This window comes from Girardinichthys multiradiatus, chromosome 13 (assembly GCF_021462225.1).
Source record: "Girardinichthys multiradiatus isolate DD_20200921_A chromosome 13, DD_fGirMul_XY1, whole genome shotgun sequence".
In the NCBI taxonomy this organism is placed as follows: domain Eukaryota; kingdom Metazoa; phylum Chordata; class Actinopteri; order Cyprinodontiformes; family Goodeidae; genus Girardinichthys; species Girardinichthys multiradiatus.
In genome coordinates this window covers 28,476,418-28,491,723 of record NC_061806.1, presented here as the reverse complement: position 1 = coordinate 28,491,723, position 15,306 = coordinate 28,476,418, and the positions used below count along the sequence as shown (strand labels likewise).

The following is a 15,306-nucleotide window of genomic DNA, read 5'->3' as shown; positions in this document are numbered from 1 at the left end:
TCTACAGGTGGGACCACAGACCACTTCTCAGTACCTATGCTTTCTGGCTGATGCTTTGGTCACTTTTGAATGTTGGTGGTGCTTTTACACTCGAGGTAGCATGAGACGGACTCTACAACCCACACAAGTGGCTCAGGTAGTGCAGCTCATCCAGGATGGAACATCAATGCAAGCTGTGGCAAGAAGGTTAGCTGTGTCTGTCAGTGTAGAGTCCAGAGCCTGGAGGTACTACCAGGAGACAGGCCAGTACACCAGGAGACGTGGAGGAGGCCGTAGGAGGGCAACAACCCAGCAGCAGGACCACTACCTCCACCTTTGTGCAAGGAGGAACAGGAGGAGCACTGCCAGAGCCCTGCAAAATGACCTCCAGCAGGCCACAAATGTGCATGTGTCTGCACAAACAGTTAGAAACCAACTCCATGAGGATGGTATGAGGGCCCGACATCCACAAATGGAGGCTGTGCTCACAGCCCAACACCGTGCAGGACGCTTGGCATTTGCCAGAGAACATCAGGATTGGCAAATTCGCCACTGGCGCCCTGTGCTCTTCACAGATGAAAGCAGGTTCACACTGAGCACATGTGACAGACGTGACAGAGTCTGGAGACACCATGGAGAGTGATCTGCTGCCTGCAACATCCTTCAGCATGACCGGTTTGGCAGTGGGTCAGTAATGGTGTGGGGTGGCATTTCTTTGGAGGGCTGCATGGCCCTCCATGTGCTCGCCAGAGGTAGCCTGACTGCCATTAGGTACCGAGATGAGATCCTCAGACCCCTTGTGAGACCATATGGTGATGCAGTTGGCCCCGGGTTCCTCCTAATGCAGGACAATACTAGACCTCATGTGGCTGGAGTGTGTCAGCAGTTCCTGCAAGATGAAGACATTGAAGCTATGGACTGGCCCGCCTGTTCCCCAGACCTGAATCTGATTGAGCACATCTGGGACATCATGTCTCGCTCCATCCACCAACGTCACGAAGCACCACAGACTGTCCAGGAGTTGGCGGATGCTTTAGTCCAGGTCTGGGAGGAGATCCCTCAGGAGACCATCCACCGTCTCATCAGGAGCATGCCCAGGCGTTGTAGGGAGGTCATACAGGCACGTGGAGGCCATACACAATACTGAGCCTCATTTTGACTTGTTTTAAGGACATTATATCAAAGTTGGATCAGCCTGTTGTGTGTTTTTCCACTTTAATTTTGTGTGTGACTCCAAATCCAGGCCTCCATTGGTTAATAAATTTGATTTCCATTGATGATTTTTGTGTGATTTTGTTGTCAGCACATTCAACTTTGTACAGAACAAAGTATTCAATGAGAATATTTCATTCATTCAGATCTAGGATGTGTTATTTGAGTGTTCCCTTTATTTTTTTGAGCAGTTTAGATTTGAACTGGACCTGTTGTAGCACCCCTAACCCTAACCCTGACAGTGTTACAACAGTGCACAGCAGATTGGCTTAGGGTGACTTCAGACGACAAGGGATTTTGTTTCTTAGCAAAATATCTGAAAAAATATGAACAAATTAGGATGAAATTTTTAGACAGGGTGCACATTCGGACAGATTAATAAAATTTGGTGATGATGTAAATCACCATCTGGATCCAGAATGTTTTTGAAGGATTCTTTGTCATTGCCAGACCATGGTGTGACAACCTGGAGTTCCTACATGGTTCCTCAACCTGTCAGCGGCTGACATGCAAAGACCAGAAGTCATCCAGAGTAGAGCTCATCAGTATAGAAAACAGCTGAAATGCTTCAGTGACCCTATTGACCTGGCAGAGGTCTGCGCTCCATGACAGATATTTTATTTTTCATTTGAGTCCAATTTATTCCTGTAGCTCCAGCGCACAGCAGAAAACATCAGGTCACTTTACAAGACAAACAGATGCAATTCATATTGACTTCATTTTAGTTTCATACAGTCAAAGCCAGTCTGTATCATACAGTACAGTACATTATTCCAATTAAGAAGTTAAATCAAAGCTTAACATCACAGCAACACCTCTTCATGAGCAAGCATGCAGCGACAGTGGAAAGGAACAAGGGGGTTCGGGATACCGGAAGCAGAACCTTATTCTGGATTTATTCTGAAAGCCAGTGCGGTTTAATATTAAGGTTTATAAAAACTATACTGTCAATTCGTGGAAAACCTCATGAAGACTCTGGAACAAATGCTTAATGTTTCAGGAGGTTCTGATTATGTTCCCTTCATGATCTAGAATGTCTTTCATGCTCCATGCTTGGATACAGAACCGATGCAGCAAACATGGGGTCTTTGGGCTTTATTTAAAAAGTATCAATCACTAATAATCAGTGATAGTTCCTGCGTTGGTAGTGTTGGGTCATCCGTTTTGGTCGGATGGACTGACTGGGCTGCACAGTTCGATATGCACAGCTCAGCATTTGTTGCAGCGATGGACATCGAAGCTGACATCAGAGTTAAAAAAAGTTGAGGAAACAACTTTTAGCCGCCATTCCAGATGCGGTTCATGAGACTGGGTGAGGAGGTAATCCCTGGAGAATCAAAAGCTCGCAGGCGGGTTTCATTTCCATTCTCCATCACTGGCCAACCTCATCAGAAGTCTCACTGGGATAAGAAGACCGGGAGATCCACTTTACCCTGTTGAAGGTAACAGGGGTTACCTTCAACAGGGTAAAAGGTTTTCCAAAGGAGACGAATTTTCCTCTAGGTGCTGTAGAAATTACCTGGGCAGGATACAGTAGGATAGTAAGGGTGATTTTAGAATCCCCATTCATTTAACTAAGTGTGCTTTATGTTGTATGTTGCATGCAATGCTTTACTGAAGTTCTGCAGAACTTTCTGATTGCTATTTAACACTGTTCAACCCAGAAGCATCTACTATGTTTTCAACAACTTAGCACTGACTCAGTTAAGGTTAAAGTAGATTCTTTAAGCAGACTGAGGATAGGAACTGAGCCTTGTGTGTAGCTCATTGTGTTATAGTTAATGGCCCTTTGTGGTTTATGTAGTTCCTGCTTTGGGGGGTTTTATGACTGCATGCTGATAAGGAGCTAAGCCACACCCGAAGGGCGCTGCCCGTGTGGAACTTGTTGAGTCCCATTGCCTTTGTTCATCTTTCCACGTTAATCCAAATTGTGTTATACTAATTTGTCTGTGAACTGCTGGTTTGATCTCCACCCACCCTCCAACACACGTCCTTATTTTTGATTATTAGTATATGCCTTTTTGTAGAATAGTGCATGCTTAGTTAGGTGAACGTTGTTGGACCAGAATAGTTAGGTTGTAAGAGGGACTATTAGTTGAATACATTTTCACACAGATAAAGAGACGGTGATTGTGTTTATTCTGCGTAAGAGTGAGTATTTGTCAAAAGAAGGTCAGAGTCCCACCAGACGGTAAAATGGTTGAGAACACAGTGACGTTTGGTATGGTTTTGGTTAATAATTATTAATTATAAATGATAATTAACTAATGGTAATTATAAGTGCTGTGAGCCCAATAGTCACACCATTAGAGTGTATCTCTGATCTTTATTCGTAAGAAATGATTTTTGGTTGGAATTTACTTCTTCTAAATTATTATTTTAATTATAATTTTTGATAAATATTTATAATCAATAATCATAAAACCAACAGTAGATGTTCTGTTCAGTGTCCTGATCGGGTTTTTTCTCTGCAGTGTTTCATGGAGGTAGTTTCATGTTCTGTGATCTATACCTCTGCCTCCTGCTTGTTTCTGGGTTCTGCTCCGTCACAGTCAAGGACAACTAGGAATCAAACCTCCCCTTCAGTAGAACGTCAGCACGGTCTCTTTTTGAACAGAACCAGCACAGAGAACTGCCACAAGCATTTGTTCTGTGTGGTTTGGGGCTGCAGTGCCTTTGTTTACAGTCTAAATATGTTGTGTTCATGAAGCAGCTCATGGTGCCGTGGCTCTTTCTCCAGAGAGACCATGAACCGTGGGGAAAGCGGTCTTCTTGGGTTTGATTCCTGATTCTGTGGAGACTCGGGAAGATTTTCTCTGAAGCTCGTTCTGGTTATAATCACAGTAAATGTCGTGAAGCGACATCTTTGGTTTTGTTGTGGTCTTGTGTTTTCTATTAGTTTGGAATTTCTCTAAGTTCTTTTAGTGGTTTCTTTTCTATTACTTGTGATGGTTTTCTTATGAATTTGACTATTATTATGTTTATGGTTTTTCTAGTTCCCTTGTCTTCTTGTAGTTTCTAGTTTAGTTTCCCATTTAGTATATCTGTGTTTATTTATGTTTTGGTATTTGTTCACCTGCGCTCTTTGTTTCCTAGTTTATTTTCTCTGTTCCTCCTCGTCCTGGTTCCTTTTCTGTGGTTTAGGTTTTGTTTATTTTCAGTCAGACTTCCTTTATGGGTTCTTTGTTAATTATTAGGTTTTGGTGTTTCTTCTATTCCCTCTAGTTTCTCAGTTTGCGTTAGTTAATGATTATTCTAGGTTCTTATGTCTCTTTTGGTTTATTATCTTCGTCTATAGTTTTGCTTTGATCTGTTTTCCCTGAGTTTTGTTATTTATAGTTTTGTTTTTGTAGTCAGGTTCCTTTGGTTATGTTACTGTCTAGCTTCCCTCATGTTTTCCCCTCTGGATTTATGTTATGGTTTAGCTCTCGTGTTTCGTTTTGTTTCTAGCCTTGTCACCTTAGCAACTATTCACTTTCTCTCAGTTCTCTACTACCTGGTCCACACCTGAATTTCATCTCCCCTGATTTCCTATCTCTCATTCTCATTGGTCCATACTCCACTTCCCTCTATTTATTAGCTCTCTGTTCTTGTTTGTTCCTCGCTGGTTCCTTCTGTTCGAATCCCCGTTCATATCTCTGTTCACCTACCTTTGTCTATGTACTTTGCCTACTATGTTCCTGCAGTATCAACTTTGTTAGTTTTTGGATTTCTTGTATCTGCAGTGATTTTGCTACGTTATTGCTACGTTTGGAAAACCTTTGGATTATTCTTTAAATAAAGTAAGAAGACTCCTTTAAACATGCTACTGCCGAGCTCTTGTCTGTGCTTTGGTCACTCTAAACCACAGAGCGCGACAGTAATGTCCCAGTTTCATCCCATGACCTGACCTACATGTCAGCCATGACCTTCACCTTGCAGCTGTTATTTCCTTTAAGAAAATTCCTTCCACTGTTTTTCAGGTAGTCAATGATCCACCTGAAGAAATTAATTGTCTCATTTGCCTTCAAGCACCAACAAGCAAACATAACGTTGGATAAAAATTAAACCCTTTCTCAACATCACAAGGAAAAGGAAATATTTTCAACCTTGCCTCAGGGTTACTTATAAAGGTGGAGAGTTTCTTCTCGGTTCAGTAGCATTAGACCCAGCTCAGGTCACATCGCAGCTTTCAGGTGAACTTCTCTTCCTCTGGTTTCTGCACCATGAAGACAACGGCTCTGGACATCTTCTGTCTGCTTCTGCAGACATCCACACAGGTATCTGTTCACCATTATTCATTCTCAATCACTGGAGACCCTTTTTGTCCTAGCAAGGTTGTTTTCAGTTGGTTTAGAAAGGTTTTTCTTCCCTTAATGACTGAAGTAATTTAAAAACAGCATTTTCTATGCATATTACTTTAGAAATTAATAATAGAGATCTGAATAACTTTGATTTCTGTACAGTTGTTTGAACAGAAGATGCTGGAATCTGCAGATGTTTAGAACTGGCTCCAAAATTCTTTCCGACATCTTTAAATCTGTTATTCTCCTCTTCTGATCTTCACTGAGCTCCTTAAGTTAAAAAACTCCAGAACCTTCAGCAGACGCATTGACAGATTAAACTGTATGGGCCTATTTGGGCCTTCATGCATGACCTTTCATTGAGACGTCTGTGGCTCAGTGAGGAGAGTAGTTATCTTGCAATCCGAAAGTCGTGGGTTCGATTCAAGCGTCCACTTACTACATGTCGATATGCCCTTGGGCAAGGCACTTAACCCAAGTTGCAGACCGCGTGTGCATGTGGCTTTAGTGTAAAGCCCTTTGAGTGGTCAGTATGTTTGGAAAAGCTTTGTTTAAGTTCACTCCATTTATCATTTTATTGTTCAGTTACTAAAATTTGTCCAACCTTCTGGTCCAACATCTGTGTCACATTCATGACATCCTGTTAAACCCAATATTTCTGACACTGATCAAACCGATTGTCCACCTAGGTTCACTGGGATCTAACACCTGAAGCAACAAATATTACTCAGCCTACTGTAACTGTTGCAACAGCGCCACCTACAGATATAGTAATTACATCTACAACACCTAAAACCTCATCTGTGGTGATGACGGCCACATCAGCTTCAGCCACGTCCAGGCCAGGATCAACGTTGGAAACCACCACAGCTTCACCAAACAGCTCAAAAACTGCACCACCCTCCGACCCATCCAGCTCCACATCTTCACCACCATCCAACTCATCTGCACCACCCACCAACCAATCCAACTCCACATCTTCACCCCCATCCAGCTCATCTGCACCACCCTCCGACCCATCCAGCTCCACATCTTCACCACCATCCAACTCATCTGCACCACCCACCAACCAATCCAACTCCACATCTTCACCCCCATCCAACTCATCTGCACCACCCACCAACCAATCCAACTCCACATCTTCACCACCATCCAGCTCATCTGCACCACCCTCCGACCAATCCAACTCCACATCTTCACCACCATCCAGCTCATCTGCACCACCTACTGAATCAACAACCATGAAAAATGCTTCAACTGAAGCTTCCTCCAGCTCAGCCACCATGACTCCACATAACAAGCCTAAAGGCACTCAAATGAGCACTAGAACCACCACCTCTATTGTCATCCATGGTGGATGTTGTGGCTTCAGACCTCCTCTGCTGCTCTCTGCAGCTTCTCTCCTGCTCTGTCGGTTCCTTTTGTGAGCCTCAAACATCATCAAATTAAGCATTTCTGCCTCTTCAGAGAAGGTTTCCTGTTTCTCCTGAATGCTGGTGGAGAATCTGAGCAAAAGAAGAACCATTGATGTGTTGTTTTTTTTTTTTATTCTCTGGGGAGGTTTTTGGTTAATTAAAGATTTGAAAACTTGGTTCTGCCCAGTTTCATGTAAATATGATAAGCTCTCTGTTCTGCTGGTTGTTTGGGAGATATACTTCCGTTTTAATGAGTTTAGGGGGAAGAAGTCCTCATGTTAAACAGTAAAAATTAGGAACCAAGTTGTTTCTAGTTGCACAAAGTGGTGAAAGTTAAGTTACAGGTGAAGCTCAGAAACATTAACATGAAAAGTAACTGTGAAATATGAATAAAGTGGTTCCTGGTGCGGACGTTTCCCTTTAATCTTCAGATCGACAGATGGCCTGCAGCGCCTGCAGATGTTCTTCTTTAAAATGGTTCTGAGAGACAATCAGAGAACAAACATGTCAGAAACTGATGCACATGATGCAATGGAGGTGAATGAAACTATGTGAGCCCAACCTGCAGAGCCGAGTACAGAGAGGAGCCGCTCAGCCTGCGAAACGCTGCCCGGATGCTCAGCAGGTCCTCCTCGCTGTGGGACAACATGATCCCCTGAACCAACGATGTCTGCATAGAGAGGTCCGTCAGAAGGTTTAAGACCAGTTTAACCTGCAGAGTCCTGACAGTACTCTAAGTGCAGCAGGGGCAATTAGATTAAAATCAGCAGCGAGGGAGGATTGTTACATTTCTCCCTCAGCTTAGTTAAATAAATGATGGCGGGGATGAATCTGTGGCGAGCAGATAAACAGGTGGGGCCTGATGTACTAAAGAGAGCGCAGATTTCATACAAAAAGTTGGTGGTATTAAATATATATATAAAAATTGTTACCTGGAAGTCAGCAATCGCGCACGGAGCTTATGAGGTTTGTTCCAAACACAACTTTTATTATTAGGATAATTAAATTTATTATTATAGTGTTAAGGAATCGTGAGTTGAGGAAAATGTTGTATTATAGTGAGACACATTTTCGCATCACAAATAAGTTGCACACACAGTAAATTCAAATGTTTTCTATTCACTAAAGCATATTGACTTCCAGATGGGTTCCTTATAGCAGTATGAGTCCAGGAGCTCAGATTACTTTCCCAGAGAGCCACAGTTTAGATGAACTTTATGGATCAGAGCAATACGGATGAGGCCGACCCATATGGCTGGCATGGCTCAGGGATGACTGTTAAATACCCGACCTGTCAGTCAGCTCCCTCTGAGAAGCTCCGGTTGAAAGGTACGCTATTTATGATTCAGTTTCATCGCTCTGGTTTGAACTATAAATCCTCAAACTCATGAAAAAACATCCGGTTTGAATAATTAAATAAATAACTCTGAATAGAGTCATATTTCAGGTGAGTTTCATTAATGTCAACTGAAAAAGTTTGCTTGGATTACACGAGACGTTCATTTTTGTACACGCCGAGTTGTGCGTGAAATAATGCGCCGCAAACTTTTTGTGGGCATACATGAGGCCCCAGATCAGTTTAATTATGTCCATCAAACTCTGCAACTGTCAGAGGTTGTTCTTACTGTTTACCAGGACTGTATTTGTATAAATATGAGAGTATTTTCCAATATTAAGGCACACTTTAAAAATAAATATGAATAAGCTGGAATGATTTTTTAAACACCTGAACCCAGAAATACGAATTAAGCTGTTCATTGAGCTCAGTCAGGTTTACAGAGCAGGAAACATGTTTCATCCAGAGGATGTTTGCCTCAGGCATGGACAGGATTTCATTCCGGGATTATTACAAATTGTTAAAGCTTCATGAAGCATTTTGGTCAAACAGAAGCAGCTGCAGTAACAAGAAATATTCATGTTTCTAAATATATTACTGGAATATTCGGATGTCTGCGGTCAGAGCAGACCCTTAAACCATCCAGCTGATTTTTTAAATTGAAAATACATCAGCAGCAGATTTCTGTCATGTCTGAAAAAAAAGTACACAAAAATGAATTGTCTGCGTCGCATATTATGAACCCTGAAGTTGTGGCGGTCATAAATAAGCTTTTTTTTTAATGCTAAAACTACTTTTCAAATAGACTAAATAAATATTTGTAAAATATGAAAGAACGGAAGCTGATCTGGATGTAACTTGGTGCACATAAACGATGAGGATGGACATGAGTCAGCTTGCAAGGAGCTGGAACATCTTGTGCAGTGGTGACCGAAGTCATTTCTTAAGGGCCGGAGTCCTGCATGTTGTAGGTGTCCTGATTTCATGGGGACACATCTAAATCATGCAGGACACTCGAGGACTGGAGTTGGACAACCCTGATCTCCTTACACAACTACGTACGTATGCCCCACATGGTTGGAAGTTGCACTGAATGATGACCCAGGTTCTCACAAACCCATCATGTGACCCAGGGGTGTTTTTAGGGTCTCAAAACATTGGGGGCTTTAGCCCAAATCCAAAATATTTAGATTTCAATAAGACAATTTATATGTAAATTAAGGTTAAATAATATAGGACATATTGTACCAGCTCTCTGTCTCGGCTGGTTCTAGACTGAATGTAAATTATTGTGAATCAAAGAAAAAGGTTTGCAATAATTTTATTTTTTATTTTTGTTAGAAGCTGAATGAAGGACAAGGAGAAACAGAATTTAGGCCTGATGAAAAACCATTTTGCAGAAGCAAATAATGACACATGTTGAGGTATTTAGAAAAAAAACCTAATCTGAAATTTTGCTGACAAACATTTTTCTTAAACTCAGAGATGTTTAGTTTGGGCCAGATAAATGTGCTTCTTTTGTCATCTATATAAATTACATTTTTTAAACGTTACATTTTCATCAAAGTGTTCCATTCCCGAGGCTCCCATTGTCTTTATTCTTATATTTCCAAATACGAAAGGGGTATAAAGTTGATTTTCCTAAATCTTAGTCAAATGGTAAAATCCTAAAACACATTTATTTTAATTATACCAAGAGCTTTCGAAACAGGGCTTTGAAAAACAGGGCTCTGAAATGATCCCTGTTTGAGCCGCTCAGTGTGACTTTTCAGGTAATGAAGGAGGCAGGTCGACGTGGAGTAAACTGCTGTTCTGGACTTCTCCAGAATCGAATCCGTCTCTGGCTGTGCGCATAGTTGCGCATTCGTGGTGCTGCCAGTGCGCAAATAGCTATTTCTTGTCTTCTCCGTTTAACTCATTGTCAGGTTAGGTGGAGCGGGACGTGATTATATGGAACACAATTGAAAAAATCTGATTAAATAAAAATGTGAAGTCCAATACCATTTTGTGGCTGCATGTTTTTAATATTTCTAAATTTCTTCAATCAAGAAGGGGCTATTCAGAAGACATCCGGGGCTCCTGCCCCGGAAGCCCAGGTCTACCTACGCGCCTGTGATGTCTCTGCAAAGCCAACACACTGTTCTCACAGAGGCTTTAAATACTGCCCTCTAGTGGCCATTCTAGATGTGACAGATCCTAATAAATCAAATTATTCCCACCACCATCAATGCGCTGCATGTGGAAACCAAATGGAAAGCATAATTTCAGATAGAGAAAAAAAAGCAAAGATCCCTTCACTTATTCATCAGTCAGCATCTCACCTTCATGGGGACCAGTCTCTGGGCGAGGTAGACCTCAGGGTTCTGGATGCACTGAACTGTTCCAACGCAAAACACAGAACCATGAGGAGCTGATCAATATGAACAGAAGTCAAACCTGGAACATGTCCTCACCTAAAACTCTCAGACCGAGTCGAAAGTCGCCTGAGAAGCGTTTCTCCACCATCTGATCCACCATCTGGCCGGTCTCCAGCTCCAGTTCCATCAGCACTGTCAGGACGTTCAAAGTGAGCAGACTCATCACACTTCCACCAGCAGACTTCATCTCACCGACTCACCTTTATCCAGGTGATCCGAGTCTCTGGATGTCAGGATGTTAATCCATGGTCCGGCTTCAGCTTTTTTTCCACTTAGAGACGCAATGAGAGCCTTGAAACGTTCAAACAGAGCTGAGCTGAAGTCACTTTGTTTCAAAAACAGAAGCTGCTTTCTGATACTCAACCTTTTCTATGTAGCAGGAAATTATTGTTTGGTTGCTAGAGTGCAGACAGGTGCAGCTAGCATCATCCTCCTCTGCCTCAGTAAAAGGTTACAAATGATCCTGAGTGTATTAAGAGCAGAAAAAGTTGGAATACCTGAACATCTCTCTGAACAGCACCTGCAGAAACTTCTTTCTGTTGGAAGAAAATATTAAAACCCCTCATAAATTCTTTGTTGGGACTAAAAACAAATTAAACTGATTATCAAAAGTCCAGAAAGCATTTTGTTCTACATTCTGGAGAACATTGACCAGGACAGATCAGAAGTTCATTTTTTTAGATCAACTGACTCTTGGAGAAAATTTTGGAGAATGTTCTTCTTCTTATTATTTTGCTTTTCTTATTGTTTTTTGTCTTGGTGCTTCTATTTTATGTTCTAGGTCAAGACTTTTAGTAATCAAGCATGTTCTCTGTTTCCTGAAAACCCGAACTTCTGATAAGGTTCTGATGCGGTTCAAGGTTAGGAGGAAATTGAAAAATTACTCAGTTTACATTCAGCAGAGCCACAACAAGTTTGGCAAAGTCTCCACTGGTTTCTGCTTTCAGCTCCTTCTCCAGCTCCTTCTTATACACTGAAAGCAGAGAAAATCCAACAAGTCAACCAACCGCAGGGACCAGACTGGACCCCTTTAGAGCAGGAAGGTCCAGAGACTCACCCTGTCGGTAGACAGCACTGACTTCCTTAAGCTTCTTTCCAGAGCGGGTACACAGAATCTCCAGCAGTGTTTCCTCATCTGTGCCCAAACCCTGCAGACACACGAACAAGATGAACATCTGGACAGAGATCCAAACCCTCCGGATAAATTCCCAATCAGACACAGAGGCTCACCGCCATGGCGCCCTTCAGCCGGTGGGCCTCCAGCTGATCCGGGAGCATCATCAGCTGCAGCAGCAGATCCTCAAGGTCTCCAGAAAGGACCTTCTTTAGAGCTGCACTCAAGTCCTACAACACAGAGCAGAATCCTCTGAGCAGACAATGTTCCGTTTCAACATCGGGAGATGTTCTGAAGCTCTGAGGATTGTTCAGAGCTGCACTGCGGTGCAGAACCTGAATACCAGACCCAGGTTCTGTCTGTTTCATTATCGGATTACATAAAGATGGTTTGAAACTCTGATTGTTCAACAGATTTATGTCCAAACCAGAGGCAGATTTTAGGAAGAACTCTTAAACAGTCGTGGTGTAAAGAAAGTTCTCCTCTGTCGTTTGGAGGTTTTAAACATATCAGGACAGAAGAAAATTGATCTGGTCTTTTCAAGTTATAAACATGTTCAGTCTCACCTCAAGGGAAGAAAACACAACTTATTCCCACTGTCATTATTTACTGAATAGGGGTGAAGCCAGGATGGAAAAGCTGAGTGAAAAACTAAGTACACCCTCACTGCCGCAAGTATCAGCCAGCAGCAGTGAGTCGGTTGATTTCATGATCTAATCATCGTCATCTAAGATAGCAGAGGCATGTCTGTTTGCCATTCTGGAGGACACAGGTATGTTAACACAATGCCAAGGCGGAAAGGCATCGGCAGTGGGTTGGTTTAGTCTGTTATCTCCTTTAGAACTCATTCAAAATGCTGCAGCTCGACATCTCACAGACAAGCAGGAGAACATCTCACCTGTCCTAAAGTGGATCTTGGTTCTTTACGTAATTCAATTTACTATTCGATTGTTGATTTTTAAACCAGAGATCAGATTAGTACATTTTTTCCTGTCAGATCTCCTGAAGGTGAGAAGATGCTCTGAGATGGTCTGAGAACCAGACTGAAGGACAAAGAAGATCATAAAATCAAATTTTTATTGCTTGCTTTTCAAACTGAACTGAATGATGACATCATTTACATTCACTTTCAACCTCCACTGTATTTATTTCAAAGTTATCACTGTGCTGTTTTACTTGTGCTTTCCTGTTGTTTTGTTTTATTCTGAGACACTTTCTTTGTTCACTCTGATGTTTTTAAACGTGCATTTAATTAATGTGACCCCAGAGAAGCAACTGCTCATCAACCTATGAAAGGTTCTCAAGTCATCTTCAAACTACCTCAGTCCATCTTTCTACAGAGAGAAAGATTATTCCCAAGTGGAAAACATCTCAGCTCAAGGTCAGAGTGTGAAGCTAAGAGAAATTACCAAAAACTCAAGAGCTCAATCTCTGACTCTACAGGCCTCAGTTAGCTGGTTAAAGTATAAAGGTCATACATGACAATTAGAAAAACCATCAGCACAATCTTCCTCATAGCAACTGTCAAGCACAGTGGTGGAGGGCTGATGATGTGGGCTTGTTCTGCAACCACAGAACCTAAGCACCTTATAGTTACTGAGCGGACCATAAATCCCTGAAAAAAAGAATTGATGGTCTGCTCTAATCCCTGCAGGGAGGAGCTAGAACATTAGGAAAGATGTGATAAGGATGGAAAGGAGATGTTCGGACTAAGGAATGTGATGTTTGGGAGTTCATAACATCTGAAAAGCTTCGGAGCTGATCTCCTTCTGCACACACAGGTGTGTTCACACTCATATTTGATTGGCAAACACAAAGTTCAGAGGATCAAAGTGCAGCAGTAACCCAGTGGCATGTGTTGAGAAACAGGGAGGCTGCTTCTTCCTTCGTCTACACCTGTCTGCTTACCTGCTTTGTTTGCTCCTGGAAGCTCTTAGCGATGTCTTGTCTCTGGGCGTTGCTGCGATTGGTCAGAATCCTCACCAGTGTCACCACGTCTGAACAAAGTCCACAAAGATTAGACTCACGGTTCCTAGTGGTTCAGAGGAAAACTGTGTGAATGCCTCTGACACAGCTGATACCTTTCTTCCCCACCGCTTCCTGGATCTCTTTCACATCTTTGTCAGGTTGAAAGTTGGAGAAGGGTCGGACGGTACCGAGAGTCCCCCACCACATGTCCTGAGAGGGACACAGAGAAACAAGGTGAAGACAGGACTCTAAAGTCAGTTTTAACCTGAGGAATGTAAAACACGCCACATTCCTGAGCAGGTTGTAAAAAACCAACGCAGCAGATGTTATCTTGATGTTAGTATCAGAGACCTGTGCAGGTGTTACTCACAGAAGAGGGGAAGAAGTCAGGTTCCATGGCTCCAGGTTACAGAAGAGCAACTTTGACACAGAATCAGCACAATCAGCAACAAAGACCCAAAACCCTGAAACGTTTTATTCTCTTTATGTAAAACCACACTTCCACCAGTTGGGGAGAAGAAACACTCCACAGACCCTCAAGGTTTACCCTGACTGAAAGCTACAGATGATATTCCAGCATCTTTCTCACAGACAAAATCATTCCCCTTACCTGGAGTCTGTGTCTCTTTCTGCCCTCCTCAGTCAGTCAGTCCTGGATCACAGAGGCAAACCTGCTGCAGGTACACCCACCTGCTGCCAGTCCAACTCCTGGCCAATCAGAGCTCTGCATTTTCTAAGCTTTGTCCGCGCATTGGTCCATGTAAGGCCTCCTACAACCCACCTGGAAAACGATATGTTCCAGGATAAACAGGAATCCTGACAGGCAGGTTTGTTCGGGCCGTTTCTGTGCAGCATGACGCTGACCTGATTGGAGCTCAGACAAAAGGTGATGCTCCGTTAGCTCCAGATTAACTTGGATAACAGCAAAAAGGTGATGAGAAGCCATCTACGTGCAAGCTGATCATATCAGAGCAGGTGAAGAGCAACTCAGAGGTTCAGAGTGAAAACAGGATTTCAGGAGAGGATTTACAGCCACCATAGGACCTGGTCTGATCCAAACGACTTTATAACACCTTACAGGTGTTACCGCTGCAACTCTGGTTGGTTTAAGCGTTGACCTGCAGCGAAACATGATTCCTGTGTTGTTGCTGCAAACACAGCTGAGCTGCCGTATCCTCCTTCACGGACCCATGTGTTCAATGAGTTGCATGGAACCATCAAAAACTGATGCAATAGTCTCCCAGAACTTACAGGGTTCTTTCCTCAGACGTCCTGGAACTTACTGTCTCACAGGTTACCTCTCATGAACATACTTAGTACTTTCATATGGCTTGGAGGTTACTTTTCTTGAACGTAATGTGCTTTCTGGAACTTACAGATGACTAAACATTTCAGGTTACTTTCTACAACTAGTTACAGCAGGTTAGATTTGCAGAGAATACATAACTTTTCTAGAAGTTACAGGCTTCTCTCCTTGGACTTATAGGTTAATTTTGCGAACTGATTCCCAAATCTTATAGGTTACCTTAGTAAAAACTGCAGACTTGTTTCCAGATTACTCCTCTTATACTTACAAGTTACT

General features: G+C 42.5%; 2 protein-coding genes across 3 annotated transcripts; one reads left to right on the top strand and one right to left on the bottom strand.

Annotated features, from left to right (window-relative positions):
- The first annotated feature begins 4,613 nt into the window (after positions 1 to 4,613).
- Positions 4,614 to 7,065, top strand: LOC124878819 (putative protein TPRXL). Its single transcript, XM_047382938.1, has 2 exons — positions 4,614 to 5,450; positions 6,164 to 7,065. The coding sequence occupies exons 1-2, from the start codon at positions 5,397 to 5,399 to the stop codon at positions 6,899 to 6,901; spliced, it is 792 nt and encodes a 263-aa protein (XP_047238894.1). The 5' UTR covers positions 4,614 to 5,396; the 3' UTR covers positions 6,902 to 7,065.
- anxa14 (annexin A14) lies at positions 7,005 to 14,429 on the bottom strand. 2 transcript variants are annotated; one of them, XM_047382937.1, is made up of 13 exons: positions 14,335 to 14,429; positions 14,095 to 14,144; positions 13,838 to 13,934; positions 13,665 to 13,753; positions 11,873 to 11,986; positions 11,700 to 11,790; positions 11,536 to 11,615; positions 11,140 to 11,178; positions 10,843 to 10,933; positions 10,679 to 10,774; positions 10,547 to 10,602; positions 7,452 to 7,559; positions 7,005 to 7,369 (listed from the first exon to the last, which is right to left on the bottom strand). In XM_047382937.1, exons 2-13 carry the CDS (start codon positions 14,119 to 14,121, stop codon positions 7,310 to 7,312), a joined length of 948 nt encoding a protein of 315 aa, XP_047238893.1. In that variant the 5' UTR covers positions 14,122 to 14,144; positions 14,335 to 14,429; the 3' UTR covers positions 7,005 to 7,309. The 2 variants fall into 2 exon arrangements, with proteins under 2 accessions (XP_047238893.1, XP_047238892.1); XM_047382936.1 differs by lacking the exon at positions 14,335 to 14,429 and having other exon boundaries at positions 14,095 to 14,328.
- Between the last annotated feature and the right edge of the window lie 877 nt (positions 14,430 to 15,306).